Here is a 24,155-nt window from a genome sequence, read left to right on the forward strand (position 1 = left end):
AGGCTCTGCTGTTCCAGACGAAGTAGTAATAACAGCACCCGTACTCAGGGTGGCAGCAGCATCTCCACCGTACCACTGTGGCGACGAAGAAGAAGAGGAGGGGAGACCGTAAACTGTCTGTTTACTTTGCTTTACGTCCACCGACAGCTGGTTGCCGGTAAAACGGGGCAGGCCACGGCTCTCGGTAAAGTTTGACACTAACACCAGCGATTCTTCCGTCAGGACAAACGCAGCCAACGTCGCACAAAACACATTTCTGACCAGTTTTTCCCCACCAATGAGCCTTTTATTTTGAACGTGGTGACCGGAAGCTGTGTTTGTAACTCCTGGAGGTTTGACCCACAGTGGATGCAGATACTAACGCTTGGCTGAGTTTAGGGCACAAACGTTAGCTAGCGCTACATGTATGTGACAGTAAAAACACAGAAGGAACCGTGGAACTGAACACATATGGATCCTAACCGGATAATCCAGGCTCTGAAAGGGACTATCGACCCTAATCTGAGGATAGCGGCGGAGAATGAACTCAATCAGGTGGGTGAGCTAAAGTAGTTGGTTGTTTTTTTGTTTGTTTGTTTGTTTTTTTCAGATGGAGGGAAGGGGGGGGGGGACATCACGGACCGTTTTTGGCCCAGAAACGATGCCGGTGTTTTGTGGAGGAGGACAGGCCGTGTTTTGGTGTTCGAGCCCGGGCCTCGGCCTGGTGAATCTTCAGCCCCCCTCCCCGGTTTGGCAGCTTATATCGGGCCTGCGATCAGCAGTTTGACTGACTGCGTCGAAGAACAATGGGAGTCAGATGTGACAGCCATCACGAACCATGAGGACCAGTGGGTACCCAAACTTTAGCAACGTCAACACTGGAGTTGACTGAAAACATCTGCGCTGCTGCTGGTGTTTGACACAGAGCTGCTGTTACAGTGGAATGATAAAACCATGCCATGGGTCAGAATCAGAATCAGCCCAAATAAAAAGATCATGATCCCTGAATATTTGATGTGTGATTATTACACCAATCCCAAAATTCCCACTGAGGCCTTTGCTGACAGAAAGTGTCTGTGATGTGGTGGCAACAGCAATGTTCATCATTTGATCTTCCCATAGAAACCTAACCTCACACTGCAGTTTGGTGTCTTTATCCTACTCTCATCAGTTTGGATATTTATATTGTATTTATTTGTATTATTTGTTTTTGGGTTTTTTTTGCATCCAGCTGTTCATTTTTCATTTTCTATTTTTAAAAGTTTTTCCCAGGTTCAAAGTTTTCCCCACATGATGATTAAAAAGTGGCTTACAGAAGCGCTTTTTAAACATCATCAGAAATTTAATTATGATGTGTTAAGTTGTTAGATTGTTGTTTATTCATTTATATATTTCTCTCTTTTTGGATTTTAAATAGTCATATTTAATCACAACCAATAGCACAAAGTTAACATTAAACTGTCATCTGCACTTGAGGCCCAGATAATGTTCTATACATATAGTAAGGGCAAGGTCTCTGTCTCTACATGTTGTACATATGGAACAGCTGAAAATAATGCTATCTTGTGCACAAAGGAAAAGTAGATTATTATTTTTATTTATTTTTGTCATACATCATGTGCACCCAAATGCAAATTTGCAGGGTATCTGCAGATTTTAATTCAAGTCTTGGTGAATCCATCCATTTTCTGCCACTTAAATGAGTGACATTATCATATATCACATATCATTAGGAATTATTGTTATATATTCCCTGGAAGTTCATGTTGTCCCTACTGGTTTTCTGATATATTTTCATACTCTGACCAGTATGACTGTGAAACAGATTTTCACTTACAATCTGTGCATTAAGCCTTTATAAAGACTTAAGTTTAACTTCCTGAATTTTAATTTGTTTAAGTGACTCCATTTAAATCTGAACAGAACACAGTTGTCTCATGCTGTCTGCTCTGTTATGTTTCAGTCCTACAAGATTATCAACTTTGCACCGACCCTGCTTCAGATCATTGTGTCGGAGCAGGTGGAGTTTCCTGTTCGCCAGGCAGGTACGACAATAAACAGAAAAGTTCAGAAAACAATACAGCTGCTGTTTTTATCTCACTGCTGAAGGTTTGTTCTGTTCATTACGTTTTAATGCTGGTTGACATTTTCCATCTTGATTCAGCAGTAATAAGAACAATACCAACATAATTTCACCTAAGGTTACTCTGTTTAATTATTATGTAATTTTCATGTTGAGAAATGTTCACAAAAAAGTCCTGTCCATGAGGAAAGATGTTTATAAAGCTCAACTTTTTATTAAAACAAAACTTAAGTGGCTGGTGTGCATGCTTACCTGACTCTGTGTGTGTGTGTGTGTGTGTGTGTGTGTGTGTGTGTGCAGCGGCCATTTACCTGAAGAACATGGTGAGTCAGTACTGGCAGGACAGGGAGCCGTCTCTGGGCGAGGTCGTCTTTCCCTTCAACATCCACGAGAATGACCGGCAGCAGATCAGAGACCACATTGTGGAGGGCATCATCCGCTGTCCAGAGTCCATACGGTACACACATACACACACATTACACACACACGACGCTCAGGATCACCATTGGTACCTGGCCAAAGCTGTTAGCGACTCTATTTTTTTGTCTCTAGCGCCCAGCTGACCATGTGTCTGCGAGCCATCATCAAACACGACTTCCCCGGCCGCTGGACCGCTATCGTGGACAAGATCGGCATGTACCTGCAGTCTCAGAACAGCGGCAGCTGGTACGGCAGCCTTCTGGCTCTCTACCAGCTGGTCAAAACCTACGAGTGAGTAACCTGTTCATGTTCCTCTGTTCTGCCTCACTGCTCTGAACATCCTCCTGCGGAGACATCACCCTCACATCACATTATTTGTCTATATAAAATAATGAATTTCAATAACAAAAACTCATATATTCATCTTGATTGGACGGCAGAGCAGTACAAACACACTCACACTATATCACAGCCTGACATGTGGCAGTAATGCTCCTAGAGATGTAGCAATGAAGGTAAAGAAGACTGGTTGCTGGTAAGCGTGGAGGTAAACAATGCAGAACTGAAAATGTTCAACATGTTGTTTGATGAGGAAGGAAGTGCAATCAACACTGTTTGACCTTAAGGATACACACAGTGTGTTTAGTTGAGTAACACACTTTTTTTTTTTTTTTACAAGAAAACTCCACAGGAGTGCCAGAATAACTCAAGCATTAAATATATTGGGGAAACAGCCCACCCTGTGTCAAACTGTAGTTACAGATTTTACTTTTGCAATGCAGTGTGTAAGTTAGAAAAGCTCCCCTGGTAGAGTGCATATTGATAGGTGGTGTGCACTCTGCCAGATTAGCTTTTTAGTCCTTACTGTAGCAGGCCTGGTTTGAATCCAGCCAGGGCCTCTCTCTGCATATCATCCCCTCTCTCCCCTGCCTTTCCAGTCTGCCTCTACTGTGGTGACAAAAATGCCCCCAAAAAATCTCCATCGTACTCCCCCTGCATGTTTTCTTTTTGTAGAGGCTATATTTTTTTCTAAGACTAAGGTGAGAGGGTTGATGTACTATAAACACTTTTTCCTAAAAGATGGAGTGTGTAACACTTTATGGCATAAATGCTGCTGTCAACCAACCATCTGTAGAGGAACACATAGAAGGAGTGGTGTGCTGGTTTGATCTATTTTTTAATACTGATTTACTGTCAAACCCAAATCTTGGTACTTTGATTTGCTTGATAAATCAGGTCAGTAACGCCTGTGAGCATTGTGAGCTTTCTGTTGCTAAGTTCAGCAGCCCCTCTCACCTCATCAGCGATTTGTCCACACAATGACAAATGACCCTGACTAAGATACTTTTTGGTCAGTTCACTGTGTGCCCCTCTCTCTCTGTGTGTGTGTGTGTGTGTGTGTGTGTGTGTGTGTGTGTGTGTGTATAACTCAGGTACAGGAAGGCAGATGAGAGGGAGCCATTGCTGGCAGCCATGCAGATCTTCCTGCCGAGGATCCAACAGCTCATCAGCCAGCTGCTGGTCGACGCCACTATCTTCTCTGTCCTCATCCAGAAACAGATCCTTAAGATCTTCCACGCTCTTGTACAGGTGTGTGTGTGTGTGTGTGTGTCTGCGTCTCTGTTTATGTGTGTTCCCACATGATAAAACATATTCTTCTCATATCACTGTAATACATTCATCACTTAATGATCAGTATGACCACATAAAGCCTGGCCATGTCATAGAAAATGATGCCATAAGACTGCTCAGATATTTGTTCTGAGGTGATCACAGGGGGCAGCTATCAATGTACATAAAGACAGAATAATGGAATTGGAGCACTGCCTTGTTGCTACAACGTGTGAGATCAATACACACAGAGAAAATACAGTGAGTTCAGTAAACCAGAAAACACAGTGAATGAGCCGATCTTTGAGGAGGAGGCCGTTGAGGAGATTCTTCAGATTCTTCAGAAAATAAGTCAAATAATCAGTCACAGCTCACAGGCTTGTGTATCCTTGTGCATTGTTACACATTATAAAATAAAGTATAAGTATGAGTATGAGTCAAAACTCAGAAATGTTGCAGTATTAAGAACATCAACTTTTTGACACTATAAAACAGTCAACAGCAAAGTTTCATGACATGTGAAACTCAAAAGAAGATGCATTAGTGGCCCTCAGTAACTGAATGGTGAAGGTGCATGCTGTATTACTGCAGCATTCCCAACATTCCCCACCATGAGCAGCACAAGGAAAAACTTCCTTTTAAGAGGCAGAAACCTCGAGCAGAACCAGACAAAATGAGTTTAACTGAGCCTGTAAGAGAACAGGAAACACTCCTCTCCTTCATATGATCACTTTATAACTCAGAACACAGATATCACCAACATTATGGTTCCTGTCCTGTCTAAATGAAGCCATAACAAACATCTCTTCAGAGGTGGTAGAAACAAGTTACATTTACTCTGTTACATGCACTTAAGTAGATTGAGTAGATTGTACTTGTTGGCCTATTTTTTTTCCCCTTTTCCACTGTTAGAGTTTGGCTTTAAAACAGATTAACAGACAGAGATAGAGTGTGTGCTGGTCTGAGGTCAGTGCATTAGAGAACAGTGAAACAGTGAGCAGCGAACACTGAAGTTAAACTGAGAGCCATAAGACTGTCTGTTATGTTAATTCTAATAAGTTGAATACTATACCCACAGTAAATCATGCTTCACAACCACAGCTGTGTCTGTCCCTGTGTAAACGTTTGTGTATCTTTGCCAGTGTATCAACCATTTAACTAGTCGTGGTCAGTCATGTAGCCTGATGAGGAGAGGGCAGAGCACAATTATGCACATGAAAAAGAAGACAGACTGCTTTGATTTTATGTGGAAATGACTGATATCATGTTTCAACCTCAGAATGTATGTATGAAAGGTCACATCAGAGTAGACATTTTCAGTAAGATTAGAAACTGATTTGGCCACCTGTGTAATTTTAATGTCCTCATTTGACTGGGGAGACCTGGATGTGGTGATCAGGCTCTCACCTGATCTGTAGCTGTCTGTGATGGGAGCTGTCACCTCTGGACAACTACACCCATCAGCCACAACATTAAAACCACTGACAGGTGAAGTGAATAACATGAATCTCTTTACAATACAAAGTTCTGCAGGGAAACCTTGGGGCCTCACATTCATCTGGATGTTACTTTGATACATGTCACCCAGTTTAACAGACAAAGCACGCATAATGATAACAGCATTAACCCCATTGTTGCCCTGCAGTACTCGCTGCCTCTCCAGCTGATCAACAACGCAGTGATGACCCAGTGGATGGAAATCCTCCGAGCCATAATGGACCGCGACGTCCCCGCTGTAAGGCAAACACACAGGCCGCACGAAAACAGTCGTTTGCCGATTACACAAGCTCCTAGAACTGACCGTGAAGTGTGTGTTTGTTAGGAGACGCTGGAGGTGGATGAGGACGACCGTCCTGAGCTGGCGTGGTGGAAGTGTAAGAAGTGGGCGTTGCGCATCATTACCAGACTGTTTGAGCGGTGAGTCCACAGGTGCTCTCACATCATCACAAACCAGATTTGTAGTTTTCCAGAGGAACATTACCAGCTGTTCATTCGCTCTGGTCTGAATTAAAGGTATGGGAGCCCTGGAAATGTGACAAAGGAGTACTACGAGTTTGCAGACTTCTTCCTGAAGACATATGCAGTGGGCATACAGCAGGTATGCATATGTCACTTAAACTTGAAAGTTGCTTTTCTGTTTATTTGTTGCTCAGGCACTGACTGTCCTTGTTTGTGTTGTCCATCCAGGTCCTGCTGAAAGTGGTGGACCAGCACCGACAGAAGCACTACGTTACTCCTCGCGTCCTGCAACAGTGCCTCAACTACCTCAACCAGGGCCTGTCACACTCCCTGACCTGGAAACAGATGAAGCCACACATGCAGGTAGGACAGGCAGGGAGGAATCTGATCCAGATATGAAAGATCATTTTGTATTTATGTGGGTATCTGCACTGACTTGAACGATCCCAAGTGTTTGTCCTTTAACTTTGGGATGCTGGCTCCAGCTTTGATTCTTACTCCAAACCTGATCAGACCAGGTCTGAGGCCTGTACTACGAAGCAGGATTTGAGGTTAGCGAGGTCAGGGTTACGACGGTGGTTTACTTTTTAGTGGCGTAAATCACCATGGTAACTTACACTGAGCGGCTAACCCTGGAGCAGGTCATGTTCAGAGGATCAGATCAGAACCTGTCAACCTGCCAGACTACTGACCAATCAGATCATCAGAAAACCATAGTCATGTTTCCTACAGGATCCTGACATGGACAAAAGAGTTTACAATAAATTGACAAACGATAAAGAGAAATACATATTTTTATAGATCAGTCAAATGGTTTTGCTGTCCCAGTCTTTCCATGTGTAGTACTTATTTACAGTGTATCTGACTTCAAGAAGCGGACATTGTTGTCATGGATTATATTGTTTACATTTCAACTTGTTGGATATGACTTTTGGATGTTTCTATAACTAACGTTACCGCAGGTATCAGCATTTCTTCTTATATCATATTAAGTCTTGCCTCTGTCCCATAAACAGACTCATGGCTGGATCAGCCATGTTTTTGTATTTCCTGGATGCTCCTGCACTGGTTACTGTTCAGCACAGAAATGGTTAAGGCGTGGTTGGGATGAATTTGGAGATCACGAAAAAGGGAGGAGGATGTTGTTTTTACACAGAAAAGAAAATACAAAATCCATCTATTTATTCCCTAAACCACCACCAGGCTATCACATGGCTAACACATGTGTACATATGATTCAGACCCAAGCAAAAGTGGTAACCACTGAGCCAATATGCTAACCCAGGTAAAAAATAATAAACAATGCCCACAGTTCCTGAAAGGTGGACTTCAGAGGGATGTTAAGGTTCTTCCATCAGGGGTGTTACATTCCTCTACTGACTGCTGTTTTAAAGCCACTGTGTATGACCACCTTCATATCTTACAGACCATATGCCAAGAGGTCATCTTCCCTCTCATGTGTTACAAAGACGAGGATGAGAAGCTCTGGCAGGAAGACCCCTACGAGTACATACGCATGAAGTTCAGTGAGTGTTCAAACAGTCTGGTTTCTAATGACTTGACTGAACTCACACACAGTGGATTGGAACCTGCTACCAGTCTTCATTGCTAGCATGTAGCATCTTGTCACCATCATGTCAGATAGTCATGTACTTTAAATTGTTAGAGTACAACCACTGTAGTAACCTTGCAGCTGCATTATTGCCATTGTATTTAGTGGTAAAGGAAGGATGTCCGCCATGTTTTTGAACATGTAGTGTGATCCCGTTCTTGATGTGAGCGAGTGTGTGTTTGTCTCTGTGGCAGACCTGTATGACGACCACGCCCTCCCAGCCACAGCTGCTCAGAGCCTCCTCTGTAAAGCTGCCCGCAAAAGGAAGGAGGTGAGGAGCTGCATTTTAACACAGGTCCAGAGGAACTGAATGCATTTACTCTCTCACAGTACTGAGACACAGTTTGTGGGCACTGGCTCTTTGCCAGTGTATCTGTTTTATGAGACTTTTACACTTTACTTACTTTTACACCACTACATTTGTCTGATGACTTTTCACATATGACCTCACTAAGACTTAACAGCCGGAAGTTAAGATTTATTTGTGTCTTTCAAAATAATGACTTTGTTCTAAGTATTGTATTTTCAGCATTATATTTTGTTGCCACCAGGTGGCAAAAAAATGTATGCAGCTCTAAATAAACTTTATAATGTTAGACTTTTAAACAGCTTCTAAACAGGATGACAAATTAAGCTGTATTATTTTTGAATACTTATTCCATCACTGTTATTTAGTTATTTAAATTTTGAAGCAGTGCATCTCAGGTCAACACAATTAAATACAGCTGTAGAATATACTTTATGCATCAGTCTTTTCTTCATTCAATTCAATTCAATTCAATTTTATTTACATAGCGCGTTTCATATAGAACAGGTCAGAGGGGGTAGAAAATAGCGACAGGAGAACATAGCATAGTGCAGATTTCATGTAAAAATGTAAAGTGGTATCAATAATACAAAAGAGGTAATAATAGTAATTAAAGTTGTAAATGCAATTGCAGTAGCAATACCAGAAGCAGTACTTATTATTTCTAGTTATAGCAGCAGGTGTTGAGTGGAGTTGTAGCAGCAGCAGGAGACTTGTCATCACAGATCAGACTCTACAGCTCCAGAGGCAGAAATACCTGCAGAAAGAGACAGAAGAGGAGAGAGACAAAAGAGCACAATACTACAGGAAAGATACTGAGTCAGTAACATGTATGGATATGATCCATACTGTGGAGAGAGAGAGAGAGAGAGATGTAATCTTAGTGCTTCCTTCTTGACAGGTTCTTCCTCAGATGATGGAGTTCTGCCACCAGATACTGATGGACCCCTCTGCTGACCCCCGCAGGAAGGACGGAGCACTGCACTGCATCGGCGCTCTGGCTGAACTCTTACTGAAGGTACACACATGCACAGATACACCTCTGTGTGTGACTTTACATTCTATTTTCCTGTAGAAAAAATCCTTTAAAGACAGTTATGTTGAATCCTCTCACTGCTTTTCATTGCTGTGTGTGATTATACAGAAGCGGATGTACAGGGAGCAGATGGAGCTGATGCTGCAAAACTATGTCTTCCCATTGCTCAACTCTCCCATGGGTTACCTGCGAGCCAGAGTGAGTGAACCCTCCATCCCTTCTTCACAGGGTTAATGATTTTTTTTTTTGTTTGTTTTTCTTTCCCCAGCTCTGGAAAAACTCAAGTTATTTTCTCATATTGGACATTGACTCCTTTGGATGCTGCCGGCAGTCATGGTTACAAACATTTTTATTCCCTTTTCATTTTATAGCACTATGTCAGAAAAGTCTGACCTTTGAATTACCCACAGTAAAGTAGTAAAAGTGATGAAATTGAAATATATACAGTACTGTGCAAAAGTTTTAGCCACTAAAGGTAAAGTGAGGATGCTGTCAAAAATAATCTAGTGATTCATTTTTATTCATCAATTGACCTCATTGCACAGTGCAGCAAACACCTTGCTTCAACACAGCTCCAGTTCTCCTCAGTACACCTGTACTCAGTAGTTTGTTCCAGCATGTTGGAGAAGTTGCCTCAGTTCCTCTGTGGATTCAGGCTGTCTCAGTGTCTCTGTCTCTTCATGTAATCCCACACTGACTCTGTGATGTTGAGATCAGGACTCTGTGGGGGTCAGACCATCTGTTGCAGGACTTCTTGTCCTTCCTGTCTCTGAGGACAGTTCTTCATGATGCTGACTGTGTGATTGGACTCATTGTCCTGCAGCAGAATTAATCTGGGACTGATCACACACCTCCCTGATGCTACTGATGAAGGATCAGGAAGAGTCAAAACATCTAAAGTGCCTAAAACATTTGCACAGTACTGTATATTTTTTATTTCTCAGTTCTGATGCACTTTATTGTTGATATATTGGATTGATAACAATAAGCAATTATTGTAATAATTATAATTATTAATGCAGTAGCATGTGCTTGCATACTTACAGGCTAGACACCACTGAACATAACACTAGTGAATGTAATCAGCTTCATCATAGACTAAAATCTGAAGATTATTCAGTGTACTAAAATCAGTTTGTCTGCCAATGACTTAATCCTCAACTTACATACACTACAAAATGATGTCATTATGTTCTGATGCTGTTGGAACTGATTTGATTTTTTCAGGGTATAGTTATAGAATTATATTGAGTTTGTTCCACATTAGATTGTTAAATTGTGTGACCATAATAAAGTGAGACATGTGAATAATAGAGCTTTAGATAAGAAGCTTCCAGCTATCTCCGCTGCTTCGTCGTCAACTGAATTTCATGTGCTTTCATTTTTTACAGTTCAACATTTTAATCAGGGATTTAATTTAATAAAGAGAACCCAGTGAAATCATTGGGTAATAGTGGAGAGGTGGAGCCCAGTGTGACGATGAGATAAGGCTCGCTGACAGCTTATTCCTGCTTGAACTTGTGCTTAAAGCTTCATCTGTCATCTCTCACACCTCAGCTATGGTCAGGCTTCTTTCTGTGGACAGCTGCTTTCGTGGTTTAGAACTTGGCTTGTCATCTCTTACTCTTTAGCTGACGGTTCAACTACATTTGGCACTTACAGCTCAACTGCATACGGGGCATAAACCTTAGACTTCGCCTTTATCTGACAGTCAGTGAAGATAGAGATGAGAAATGTGGGAAGACAGAGATGTTTACATGCAGCAAAGATCTCCTGGCCATGCTTTAAGCTTTGGACCTTGTGGTAACCAATAGGCCATAGTTAAATTCAATAATGTTGCCTTTTTCATGTTGTTTTGTATTTTTGTTCTTTTGGAGAAGCTGATTTCACTTTTTCTAAATCTTGTTTTTGAATAAAGACGTTCAGTTATTAAAGCTTGACAGTAATGAAGTGAGGCGTGGGAATAATGGAAAGTTAGATGGGAACAGAAAGATGTGTGCACTAAAGAAAGAACTAATGCAAGAAGAGGAAATGGTGATCTGCTTATCCAGATCATTTCCATTTCCATTTCCACTTGACTGACTTGAGCCAGTGCTCCTGTGTTTTCAGCAGATGGCGCCACACTGCTGCTGAAGACATTACATTCTAATTGTCACAGACCAGGAGATACATGGTCCTATTGTCCATCTGTGTTTAAGCTAAGCTCAGTGCTTTTAGGTATTGCCATGAGCCCTCTGCCTGCTGTTGAAGCCTGTATCTGCTGCATGTGAAAAGTCTCAGCTCATACATGGTTCTAATGCTTTAACTGTCCCTTTGGCTCTCCTCTCTACAGTCCTGTTGGGTGCTCCATTCAGTCAATGTGAGTCAGTGTTTCAGTCCCCCTCAGCACTGTGCTTGTAATCCACACTAACATACACCTGATTCAGCAGCAATAGACACTTGTGGTGGTGGTGGTGGTATCAGAGATTTACAAACACTGTGGATGGATCGTGATGTGTTCGGGTGCTGAGCTAATCTGTTGTTTCCCTGCTGTGTTTTGGCAGTCATGCTGGGTGCTCCACTGCTTCAGCCCACTGCGTTTCCACGATGACCTGGTGCTGAGGAACGCTGTGGAGTTGGTCAAACAGGATCTGATTGATGACAAAGAGATGCCCGTCAAGGTGGAGGCCGCCATCGCTCTGCAGACACTGGTCAGCAACCAGGAACAAGGTCTGTGGATGGATGTGGATGTTGTTTCAGTGTCTTGATGTTTGTAGTAGTATTGAACATCTCAATCAGTTGATACTGTTGTAAGTTCTTAGTAGAAAGACTTGACTTGGAGCCATGTAAGATCTTGATATTACCATGGATTACAAACACTTGTAAACATTAGGGCTACCAAGAATTATTGTACTGTTGTATTTTAGGCAGATTAGTCATTTAGATCACTTCACTGACAGAACATAATCTCATAGCACTGAGGCCTAATTGATTCTAATTGAATGTAACTCCTGGCTATTTCAAATAGGGAATGAATTTAACTTAAGGATTTTAAGTAAAATATATATAAATTAGCGATTTGTAATCTTTCTCTCCTATCATCCAGATGTTACTTTTTACATGTGCCACCCACCTAAACATTGTTTTAGACCAAACACAGCCCCTGATGGCAACATCACTCCCCAATGTCAGGGGCCTCCCCCAGCAGGACAGTGCTCCCACCACACCACCAAAACTGCTCAGAAGTGTCTCGAGAACACAACAAAGAGCCCAAGGTGTTGACCTGGCCTCCAAATTCCCCAAATCCCAATCTGATCCAGCATCTGTGGGACCAGCCTATTATTGTGTGGTTTCCCATCATGCTGCAGGCATAGACAGAGGACCTCTGTGGGTGTCCTGTGGTGTCTGGCACCGCGACAGCAGATCCTTTGGGTCCTGTAGGTTGTGGGGTGGGGCCTCCATGGAACGGGCTTGTTCCAGATCATCCCGCAGATGCTGGATCTGGGGAGTTTGGAGGCCAGGTCAACACGTTAGGCTCTTTGGCGTGTTCCTCGAGACCGCAGTTTTTGCGGTGTGGTGGGAGCATTGTCCTGCTGGGGGGTGGTTGTACGCCTCAAAGTAACATCCAGATTAATCCCAGGATCCAATATTTCCCAGCAGAACGTCACATCGTAACAAAATGATTTATGTTACTCACTTCACCTGTGTTCCTGTTTGTGTAGCCAAGCTGTACATCAGGCCGTACATCAGGCCGGTCATGCAGGAGCTGCTGCATGTAGTGAAAGAGACGGAGAATGACGACCTGACCAACGTCATACAAAAGATGATCTGCGAGTACAACCAGGAGGTGGCCGCCATTGCTGTAGACATGACACAGAACCTGGTAGGAACACTACACACACATTTCTTGAGATTTAATGGATGACAAGTCCTTCAATATGTATCTGCATGTATCTCTGTTGATTACTGCAGAGGGTATGATATAATATTGTTCTGAAGTGTGTGTATGTGTGTTTGGCAGGCGGAGATCTTCACCAGGGTCCTTCAGAGTGAGGAGTATGAGGAGAACGAAGACAAGACTGTCATGGCTCTTGGCATCCTTAGTACCATTGACACCATCCTCACTGTCATGGAGGACCACAAGGAGGTCTCTCTCTCTCTCACACACACACACACACACACACTTCACAGAAGAAAAGACTGTTTCCAACATTTGTAATGTGGTATTTGATACTTTCAGATCACTCAGCAGCTGGAAGGGATCTGTTTGCAGGTGATCGGCCTGGTCTTGCAGAAGCCCATCATAGGTATGGCAGGTGTGTGTGCGCGGGCCTTCCAGTGTTTTTACATGAACACGCTCACTTCCACGAACACACACTCTCATTCAGATTCCTGTGGAATCAACATTCTGCCACTCACATTTTGCAGGAGCTGTTAATGATTTCATTACAGGATTGCTTCATTAATTCATTTGCTCCTCTGTCTGCTACTGTAGTTCTCTCTAGCTGCCTCAAACAGTGTAAACAGAAAAGAATGTTATAGCTTCTCAGAACAGGGCTTAGAGCACACTGAGTGATTTACAGCCTATAATGGTGGAAAGAGATATTATGACTTATATTTTAACTTAGTTTGATGATGAACTGATTTCTCTTGACATTGCTTTAAGAAATGAACAGTATGAACAAGATGTGATAACAGCAAGCCAAACCTGTTTCATTGTTCACTGTTACTCTCTATGATTTTTTTTTTTAACAATAAACCTGAAAATTGTGAAACTGTCCTTTAAGGTTAGTTTTAGGGTTGAGGGTAGGAATTTAGTTGTGATGGTTGTGGTTAAGGTAAGGGGCAAGGGAAAGCATTAGAATCTATGACTGTACTGTACTCTCTCAAACAGTGTGTGTGTGTGTGTGTGTGTGCTACATAGTGAGGACTAAAAACAGTGTTTTCCGCACAGACATTTTTGGGAAGTGAGGACATTTTGGCCAGTCTTCACAACTTCAAAGGGTTGTTGGAGGATTAAGATTTGGTTTTAGGGTTAGGGTTAGGGTTAGAATTAGGTTTAGGTTTAGGTTTAGGTTAGGCTAAAGGTTAGAATTAGCCATTCAGTTATGATGGTTAGGGTAAGGGGCTAGGGAGTGCATTATGTCAATGAGTGCCCTCAAAAAGATAGAGGTACAAGAAAGTGTGTGTGTGTGTGTGTGTGTGTGTGTGTGTGTGTGTGTGTGTGTGTGTAATCCTGGTAATTGGAGCGGTTTGCCGTGCGGAGGATTGGATCCTTCCCACTCCAGTAATGAATGGATTAACTGATAACCTCCTGCTGCCAGTATTGAAAGCTGTGTTCAGGCAGAGGCAGATAAAGCAGCAGGAGAGGGTCATAACAAACAAAATGAAAGACCGAGAGGTCAAGCTAATTTTTCTTCAGGAAATCAAGACTGCACTCCACATTCACAGACACACACAAATACACACACACTTTACTGCATGAATCCCCGTGGAGGAGTATGGAGTATTTTATTATTTTGTTGTGATCTGTTCAGTTTTTTGCAGATAACCCATTTCACTAAATACATAACTTATAGCCATAGCTTATTGTTGAGAAGTGATGTATAGATATGTACGTATGTTTCCTTAAACACTGAAGAATGAACCCACTCAGTTCCATACACTGATGATTACAGACTGGGGAAAGAAAAAGATGTTTGGTATCAGATCTGTACACAGTGTTGGAATCACTATTGGAAGAGAAAAAGTCAGGTCAGTTCATCCATTATTCATCCCAGTAACTGTCATAATACAGTACACTTCAATGTGACCAACTTCCTGTCTCAAGGTGAAGTCACACAGAATATGTTGTGAATGTGTGCGAGAGAGATATCAACGGTCTTTTCTCGTCTCTCTCTGCAGAGTTCTATGAGGAGATCCTGTCGCTGGCGTTCGGCCTCACCTGTCAGACCATCTCTCCCCAGATGTGGCAGCTCCTGGGCGTCCTGTATGAGGTCTTCCAGCACGACTGCTTTGACTACTTCACAGGTACCTCACCCGTGAAGTGATAGTACTAACTGTACATAGAGTCTGATGCACCTGTACAGTAAATGTTACTGTTTGCATGGTGATACACCAGCCCAGAAAAATGGTAGCAGTGTTTATAATGGTCTGTGTTTGTGTTTCAGATATGATGCCTCTTTTGCACAACTACGTTACCGTGGATACGGACATGCTCTTGTCCAACCCAAAGCACTTAGAGGTCATCTACAGCATGTGCAAAAAGGTCAGATTATGATTTCCTTCAGCTGCTGCACAGTTACAGAGAATATGAACAAAGATCCAGTTTCTCCAGCACTGCTGCTGAGCCTTGACGATTTAACTATTTTTTTGACCTTTGACCTGTCGCAGGTGCTGACCATAGATGCGGGTGAAGACGCAGAATGTCATGCTGCCAAACTGCTGGAGGTCATCATTCTGCAGTGCAGAGGCAGAGGCATTGACCAGGTCAGTACAGACCTTCATGTCCATGTGATCATCCATCAGAGTGAGTGACATTGAGTATGAAAACATCTGTCATGTATTTAACACAGCTGTTCCCAACCTCCTCTGTCTGATGTACCCCTATACCCAACACCACCTCCATGTTCCATATGTGCTCATTTGAATTCATTTTAAACTGAATGCCTTTAACACTCTTTAAAAAAGAAAAACATCAGTTGATATTGTTAAAATGATTTTTTCATCCAGTTGAATGTAAGTACTGCCACATGGACACTCAGATGCCTAAGCTGGACTCTTTAAGCATTCATTTATTTTTCATCTATTTACCTATGATTATTTGGTATTTATAGGCATTTACTTTTAGCTAATTTAACCATTGATCCACTACTTTTAACTGTCTGTTTGAACAATTTATTAATTGCTGCCTCAATGTGTGGATTTATTTATTTAATTGTTTTTTTTCTCAGTTTTTCAAATTAGTGGAGCTACTCCACAAGCTTTCCATATACCCTCAGGCAACAGCAGTATAATCCATTGAAGTACTAGTACCCCTGCTTGGGAATCTCTGATACACATATACAAATCAGAATGATATTACCTGAAAAAAATATAAAAGGTTGTGTAAGAATGTGAAGATGCATATATTTGAATGGCTCCCAGCCATTTAATATTTAGCTGATTTAATGCATGCTGTCAGCTGCATAAGAAGAAAGCAGCATGTTTTCCCTCACAGTATCAAGGAAGAAGCTTCTGTTCATTCTGGTTTATGCTTTTGTATATGCACCCTGTCAGTGGTTGTGCTATGTCTTTCTTATCCCGATCTTATCTGGGTGAAAACAGTCTCAGTCGATCGTAGGTGGTACCAAATATCCACACTGGGAAACCAAAAAAGCACATTTTGATCCTTTCTCTATAAATACTGAATAAAAATACTGAGGTGTGCACCACTGTGAGAGCAAGAGCTGATCTTTGTCCTTTACATGAGTTAAAAAAGATCATTTCTGTGCTATAAGGAAGTAGATGTTGGTATCTAATAGGTTGCAGTTCAATACAAATCCTTTTCACTTGGCTAAAATTGCAGTGTGTGGGAATCAGATCATGAAATCTTTGACTGTGTGACACATTACATGAAGTCTGGACAGTCTGTTGGATGTGACAGCATGAACCTAAACAAACCAAATACAAAACTGGAAAGTAAATGTTTCCACTATGGTTTGACGGCAGCCTGATTCTCTGTGTCTCCCTGCTGCAGTGCATCCCTCTGTTTGTGGAGGCAGTCCTGGAGCGTTTGATGCGGGGGGTGAAGTCCAGCGAGCTGAGAACCATGTGCCTGCAGGTGGCCATCGCTGCTCTGTACTACAACCCAGCCCTGCTCATCCACACTCTAGACAACATGCACTTCCCACACAACCCGCAGCCCATCACCGCCCACTTCATCAACCAGTGGATGAATGACACCGAGTTCTTCCTGGGGTGAGGAGGAGGCTCCTGTTGTTTTTAACTGGTTAGGATAGATCATCAGAAAGTTAAGAGTTTTTAAGGTGAGATACTGTGGTACACAGACAGAGACAGCTCCATAACTCAGTCAAATCTGATTCTTACACCCCCACAGATCTCATTATCTCTGATGTCCACTGTGAATAAATACATCCACTGAGAAATCTCAGAAAGAAAGACGTTCATTATAACCCTGACTTGTCTGAGAGTCTGTCAACTGCCTGTTAATTAGCTAATCAACTAATCATTGCAGCTGTACAGTTTACACAGAGGAAGGTTATTTAAATGTGGATGGTGTGACACAGCTGCTATGCTGCTACTATCTGATGTTCTTGCTATCTTGTTAGCAAATATGCCTGTTTACACATCTAGCAGACACAGAGCAACATTAGAATTCATTTAGACTTTTGTTTTTGGTCTCCACTCAGTTTTCCAGTTACTAAATGCTCCACTTTGTTCACCAGCTAGTGTCTAACTGTGTGTGTCTGCTGTTTGCTACTGCTGGAAACAAGACTGATACAAGAAAGTGAATCCAAAACACTGAGCTAAAAGAAGCTAAAATGTTTTGTAGGTCTGCAACTTTGGGTGATAACTATTTTTGCCTTTATGACTGCAAACCCTTTAACATTTTATTTATTGTTGATGGTGATGATACTGATTTGTGGTCAGCCAGTTTTGTTGGTTTGTGCTGTTGCCTCAAAACAAGAACAATTGGAGCATGACCCAATGGGCAAATACTTCTAATCTGTTCCTGTGTTCCTTCTTTCCAAGAGTAAGATGAGCTGATTAATATCAGCGTTGAAGTCTGTGTGTTAAACACAGAGCAGGAGTCAGGACATGGTTAGCCTAGCTTAGCATTACTGTAAGCAGGACTGGGCATGTCTGTGTAGAAAGTTCAAACTAAAGCTACCAGCACCTCTACAACTGACTGATTAACACACTGCTAGAGATGCGAGGAATGGCTATTAAATAATGAGACTGCGCTTATGAGGATAAAACCACGTGGTTCACAGTCACACTGAATGAATGAACGTTCTGGGCGTTCATGCACATCAAAAACTTCTGAAAACTTTCAACAAACTGAACAAATTTGGAGACAGAAGTGCTGAGAGAGTGGAAAAGAAATACTTAGTAATAAGTATGCAGCTTATGCAAATGAGTGAGTTTTAAAAAAGTGTTGGTAGGTATGATTTTGATCTTTGGACAGAGCCGGGCTGTTTCCTCCTCCTGCTTCCAGTCTCTATGAACTGACTCCAGCTCCAAAGAGTCTTAATCACAGTTATTAAAAGTCTGAGGCTTCTTCCTGTGATCCTTTATTTCCTGTTATTTTATCTCAAGCTGCCCATTAATCAGTTCAGAACATTCAGTATAGGAAGCTTTGTCTTGTATTAATTCCAAATAGATTTCAAAGTGTGATAGGAAGTTTTATTTTTCAGTCAACTTTTGTGGATTCTTGCAGGACTTGATACTGTCAGTTGCCCTCACTCCCAGTCTCCTCCTCTCCCTGATCCTCTCCTCAGGCTTCACGACCGTAAGATGTGTATCATCGGCCTGAGTGTGCTGATGGAGCTGCCCAGCCGACCCGCCGTGCTGGAAGGAGTCGCCGCCCAGATCGTCCCCTCCATCCTGCTCCTTTTCCTGGGCCTCAAACACCTCTACGCCTCCCGCCTCATCAACAAACCAGACCTGCTGGCCCGCGCGGGGCCTCAGGATGAAGACCAGAACGGTGAGAAAAGATCAGGACTGAGAAGGTGGTGGAGGAGGAGAGGAGAGAGGAAAGCTGAATAGAATGAGTGAAACGGAGGTGGAGAAACAAAAGCAGGATGAATGAGAACAGAGAGAGAGAGAGAAGAGAGAAGGATAGAAATTGGCTTAGGTACGATAATGAAATGAGAGTCTCAGTTTTTGCCAACATCGGATCATCCACTGCTTGAATCTTGATTTAGCTCCAAGCTCAAATTAGCTGCAGCACATTTACTTTCTCACCCCCACAAGCTCTGCTTTGCCTCAGTCAAGCGTAAAGGAATTAGATTCCTAAGCCTTGTCTACTGCTTTGGGGCAGACTGATAAATTAACTTAGTTCTACGGTGACGGCTGAGGGTTTCTCCTGCGGCCCGGTGTTTAAAATGCATTGATTTCACTGCATTAAATGGTTCAGAATGGTGTATTCTTAATAGAAAAGCTTACATTTTCCTCCTGTCAAAGCTGAACGTGTTCTGGTTTGAAAATATGTGAGTGTAGAATATAGAAGGACAATGTTATGGAGAACAAATAGAGTTTAATACAACAACCTTACAATAATTCCTACATTCATGAAGCATATAATATTCACTTCTTGTTTAAAGTATTGATCAAACCTGTATGGTCATTTTGGAGAATATAGTTTGTGCTGCTGTTGAATTATACTGAGCCATACTGAGAGGTGTTTCTAATATTTTGTCCACCCCTGTGATAAATAGTGATTATAATGACCACAAGATGTTGTTTGCAAAACACCTGCAACTGCAGAGGATTCCTATAAATATCACTCAAATTTTCCTAAATCTCAAATCCTTGAGTTTTCTTCTCTCCTGTTGATGGGTTAGTTTTGTGTAATGTCCATTTTCCCCATCTTTCTTCCAGCTGTGTCTCTTGTCATCTCAAGACATCAGCCAGTTTTTTTTTCATTAACAAGCTCAGATCTCATCAGTGATTGTTAGCCACTGGTCTTTTGTCTGTGTTTGATAAGGCTAACAGCCTGGCAGAGTCAGCTGGGCTACTTAGCATGTAGTTGTCCCACCTTATCTAGCTTAGCTAACTAGTTCCAGATGCTGCCAAAATGGTACCAAAGCATCAGAACCCTCTGGAGAGCTAGGGTTTATGTCACCAAAGCTACATCCATTGTTTTCTGTTATTCACTATGAGAGGTGTGTATAAGTGACAGTTGTAATTGTGGTTGTCAAACGAGAACAAGAATGAATGAGAATTACAGCGACTAGTTTGGCTACAGTGAGTTATTAAGGTAGCTAGCTTCCTAGCTTAGCTGCTATTAAAATACTTCATAACCACCTAGATGTCAGAGACCGAAGAGTCCATATTTTTGGAATTATTCTTGAAATCTGTGGTGAGAATTTAAAGTGGAAATTTAAAGAGGTCAAAGGGAATTGTCATCATTGACGTAAAAGGTTCTGATCTTAACGGGTGTGTTATTTTCTGTGTCGGCAGAGGAGATTCCCAGCGACGAGGACGAGGTGAATGAGAACCGAAATGCAATGCAGCAGCAGTCCAGCACGCCGACAGGTCAGGGCGGCGAGGATGACGATGAAGACGAAGACGACTACTGGGATGACGACGGCTTTGAGGGAACGCCCCTGGAGGAGTACAGCACGCCCCTCGACTACGACAACGGAGAGGACGAGTATCAGTTCTTCACCTCCGCCCTGCTCAGTAAGCCACCGTTCAGATGCCTAACAGATTCACCTCTGCCCTGATTCCACAAGACAACTAATGATTGTAGAATCATTTTTCATTAATCCATTACAATGATATAAAACAAAGAGCTGACACAGTGTTTTTCAAAAACTGCATCCCAGACTCATGCATATCAGTGTGCACATTAACATTCTGCTGGAACTGGAGCTTTTTCAACCTGAGTCTTGTCCATTCTTACTCATGGGTTCATGCTAACTTTGCACTTGCCGTGCACGTCCAGCAGAGTGACATACACACGGGGAAGCAGCGCAAGCCTCCTAAATAGTGAACTAATCACCCAACCCCAACACAGAAACAAAGTTGAGTACAGCCTTCTCAAGGGAAATACACACCGTTTCTTACCTGTTATCTGGCAGCGGTTTGCATCTCTCTAGGTATTTTCATGGTGGCTCGGGTGTTAACTATCTGCCCAGGATGAGAACATCTTCACCTTATGCAGAACCAACGAATAATTCCAGTACTGGACTGCACTGTTTACACATCACACCGCTGTTGTTTTTTAATGGCATAAACATTGTGTAGATTTATTTAAAATTTAGACTGACAGGACTGAAAGTTTTTGAATAATTTCTTTATATAATAGAATTTCCATCTGCAGCTTACACAAAAAAAAAAAGAGTCACACAGGAGGTTGTGAGTTGCCGAATCATTTTTCCTATTAAATCTTTCCTAATCATTTGTTGCACAAAAACAGCTTCACATTATAACCTTACTTTGTCCCTGCGTGTGTGTGTGTGTGTGTGTGTGTCAGGGGTCCAGAACACTGATGCTGCCTGGTACCAGAGTCTAACGGCTCCCCTCAGCGACGACCAGAAGAAGCAGCTGCAGGAGATCTACAGCATCTCACAGCAGAGGAGGAGCACCGCAGGCAAGGGCCAGTGGTGAGAGGAAACACACGGGAAAGAGGAAAAGATGCTGCAAAAATCCAGTGAGAGATGTTTCTGAGCTTGAACACTGGCCTGAAGAGTTGATATGTCACAGATTATTACTTTTTTACACACAAAAAAATGATTATGCATTATACTGAGAAAACGTTCTTCTTATCTTGGCAAAAATATTGTTATCCTGAGAAAACTTTTGCTTGCGTCCCCAAGCAGCAACAAGTAGACTTCTCCAAAATTCACAAACTATCAAGTCAGTTTTATTTTATAGCCCAAAATGACAAGTCTGCACAACATACAACCTCCTTTATGCTTAGACCCTCATTTTATAGAAGGATAAGAGTCCACACACACAAATGACCAACCAGCCCCTTTTTGTTTCAGTACAAAATCTCAACAAAAACCACAAATTGTGTTCACATTTCTTTAAACAATTATTAGCAATTCTTAAACTTCAGAGAGCTTTGTAGGTATATTTTTGAAACTAGCTAGCTGAGCGTAGCTGTTTCTGACTGCTTCAAGTATCATCTAACTCCTAAATCCTAACTCCAACTCTGTGCTAAACGCACAGAACAGAGAGTGGTATTTATCTTCTCATCACACTTTCATTAGGAAAGCAAATATGTGTGTTTCCCAAAATGTTAAACTATTTAAAGAAGCAGTTTGTAGCATCTAGTGATGAGAATGCTAATTACCTGTCCCCGGAACTCTCCCTCATCTCCTGCAAGTTTGTTTGTTATTATTAAATATTACACAACCACACTATAACAGTCACTGCATGGGAAACACTGTATATTAATTTGTATCAGTTAATCTGTAAACTGTAACAGCGACATCAATGTAAAAATGGCCCCTGTATAGCACCACTATTCGGTTCAGTTTGTCCCTTCAGGGCTACTGTAGAAACATGGCAGACTCCATAGAAGAGGACCCTCCCTATGTAGATATAAACTGCTCATTCTAAGCAAACTAAAACACAGTAATGGTTAGTTATAGGTGATTATACACTAATGAAAACATTTGTATATTATATTCCATTTCTGACTATAGATCCCCATAAATGTTACACACTGGACCTTAAATATTTTCAGACACCCATTAGCAATACCATTTAGTAGTTATGAGGATTATATATATATATATACATATAAAATTACAGTGCAGTAACCCTAACCATTTAAAAGCATTTCATTTCGAAGTATTTTGGTCTTGCACATTTCTTGTTTCCTCCCATCTAAAGTCTTCTGTCTATTCAGGAGCTCTGTAGCAGATATGTAGAACGACCACCAGAACCAGAATGTGCTGTTGAGTCTGAGAACTGAATCTTGTTGTGTTTTCAGAGCGCTGAGGAGGCAGATGAACTGCAGAGTCAGACAAGGGGGGCGAAGAAGAGAGCGGCTGGTCTGACCTGACCTGAAGTGAATTTCAGTCTACTCTGAATGTTCTCAGTCCAGATCAGACCATATCTTAATGGATCCCACCAAAACCGGGTCCCAGGGTGCCATCAGAACTGGATGGAATAGCAGGGGGCTGAATTGGCATTAAATCAGTTTGGGACCTAGTGCACTGTATAGAACCACAGCCCCTACTGGAATATTCCTGTCAACAGGCTGCTGGCCTGTGTGTGTGTGTGTGTGTGAGTGTGTGTGAGTGTGTGAGAGCGTACTCCAGAGAAAGGTCTGCATTATAAATATAAATGTCCTTGACCAGCAAAATTCATTTCTTCAGTTCTTGTACAGTGCAGTCCTTTGGTCTAAGTAATTGTGTGTGTGTGTGTGTGTGTGTGTGTGCATGTGCGCGTGTGTGCTGAACTGTAAAAAATAAAAACACATCAAAGTGTGTGTTTGTACGTACTGTAAGCGCTTGTTTTCATCTCTCTATAGCTGAACACTTTTTATCATCTCATGAATTGAGGGCCGATGCAGAGCAAGAAGAGCCCGCTTTCTGTAAGGGTGCCTTGTACACAGACTGCAGATGGATGAGAGGGTGGAGGTCAAAGAACTTGTTGCCTCCAGCTATGATGTCACACATATGACATGTATAATGGGGACGGGTCATCTGGGGAGAAGCAGTTTGGTTTTTTTTTTTTTTTTTTTTTTTTGTCTTTCTGTTTGTCCCTGGGTTTTGTTTTTGTAACGGTTTTCAGAACTAATTTAAGAAAATCATAAAAGTTCATGTAACATTTTCCGGTGTTGTTCTGTTGTTGTTATTCCATCCGTCCTTCTTGCTTCCTACCTCTGCTTTACAGCATCTCTGGTGTTTTGGCCGTACAGTCTCAGACTTCTCTCAGGCTGATCTGATAGTTTTGGATGTATTTGGGTATAAACCACACCAAATCTAAATTTGAAATAATTATGGCTCTTGCTGAAATCTTGTGGGGAATATTAATGAATCAATCCAATAGTTTTTAACTGGAACTGACCGTACATTGTTACAATTCCTTGGCTCATGCTAGCATCTGAAGGCTTTTGTGGCATGTGCGATGCCATCTTAGCTACGATGCTAACCTTGGTGGCAGTAGATTGCTGCATTTAGGAGACTCAGACTGTTTTTGTAACAAACCTGATCGTTGCATCTGCACCTGCTGCAACTGCCAAGTAAATATCTTTTTTTTTTTGTCTGGTGTGATATTAGGCCATTTTTGTTTTTCAGACAGTTCTGGAAACACAGAAACATGAGGAATTTGTTTTCCGTCCTCCAGTTCAAGCAGCGGTCAGCAGCGATCGGCTGCAACCACAAAGGTCAGAGCAAGGTAACCAAATTAGATTTTTTGGCTCTTTCCTGTACACACAGTGCTGTCACAACATATCATATCACAGTAATGGCATTATGAC

The 24,155-nt window shown here is 42.0% G+C and overlaps 1 protein-coding gene across 5 annotated transcripts; it reads left to right on the forward strand.

Annotated features, from left to right (window-relative positions):
- Positions 1 to 115: 115 nt before the first annotated feature.
- ipo8 (importin 8) lies at positions 116 to 23,508 on the forward strand. Of its 5 annotated transcripts, none has more exons than XM_018697176.2 (26): positions 116 to 534; positions 1,943 to 2,024; positions 2,363 to 2,519; positions 2,615 to 2,773; positions 3,916 to 4,072; positions 5,739 to 5,828; positions 5,916 to 6,010; positions 6,107 to 6,191; positions 6,281 to 6,415; positions 7,479 to 7,578; positions 7,859 to 7,935; positions 8,873 to 8,989; positions 9,116 to 9,205; positions 11,340 to 11,366; positions 11,551 to 11,716; positions 12,709 to 12,869; positions 13,008 to 13,133; positions 13,227 to 13,302; positions 14,891 to 15,016; positions 15,157 to 15,254; positions 15,380 to 15,475; positions 16,725 to 16,945; positions 18,490 to 18,695; positions 20,174 to 20,395; positions 21,192 to 21,368; positions 22,662 to 23,508. In XM_018697176.2, exons 1-25 carry the CDS (start codon positions 451 to 453, stop codon positions 21,323 to 21,325), a joined length of 3,087 nt encoding a protein of 1,028 aa, XP_018552692.1. In that variant the 5' UTR covers positions 116 to 450; the 3' UTR covers positions 21,326 to 21,368; positions 22,662 to 23,508. The 5 variants fall into 5 exon arrangements, with proteins under 5 accessions (XP_018552692.1, XP_018552693.1, XP_018552694.1 ...); XM_018697177.2 differs by having other exon boundaries at positions 21,192 to 21,321; XM_018697178.2 differs by having other exon boundaries at positions 13,227 to 13,293.
- Positions 23,509 to 24,155: the final 647 nt, after the last annotated feature.

Source organism: Lates calcarifer, linkage group LG18, assembly GCF_001640805.2.
Source record: "Lates calcarifer isolate ASB-BC8 linkage group LG18, TLL_Latcal_v3, whole genome shotgun sequence".
Lineage (NCBI taxonomy): Eukaryota > Metazoa > Chordata > Actinopteri > Centropomidae > Lates > Lates calcarifer.

Coding starts and splice junctions, on each gene's coding strand:
- ipo8 (XM_018697176.2), top strand. CDS start 451: ATGGATCCTAACCGGATAATCCAGGCTCTGAAAGGGACTATCGACCCT. Junction 4,073..5,738: donor TCTTCCACGCTCTTGTACAG/GTGTGTGTGTGT, acceptor GTTGCCCTGCAG/TACTCGCTGCCTCTCCAGCT. Junction 13,134..13,226: donor TCATGGAGGACCACAAGGAG/GTCTCTCTCTCT, acceptor TGATACTTTCAG/ATCACTCAGCAGCTGGAAGG.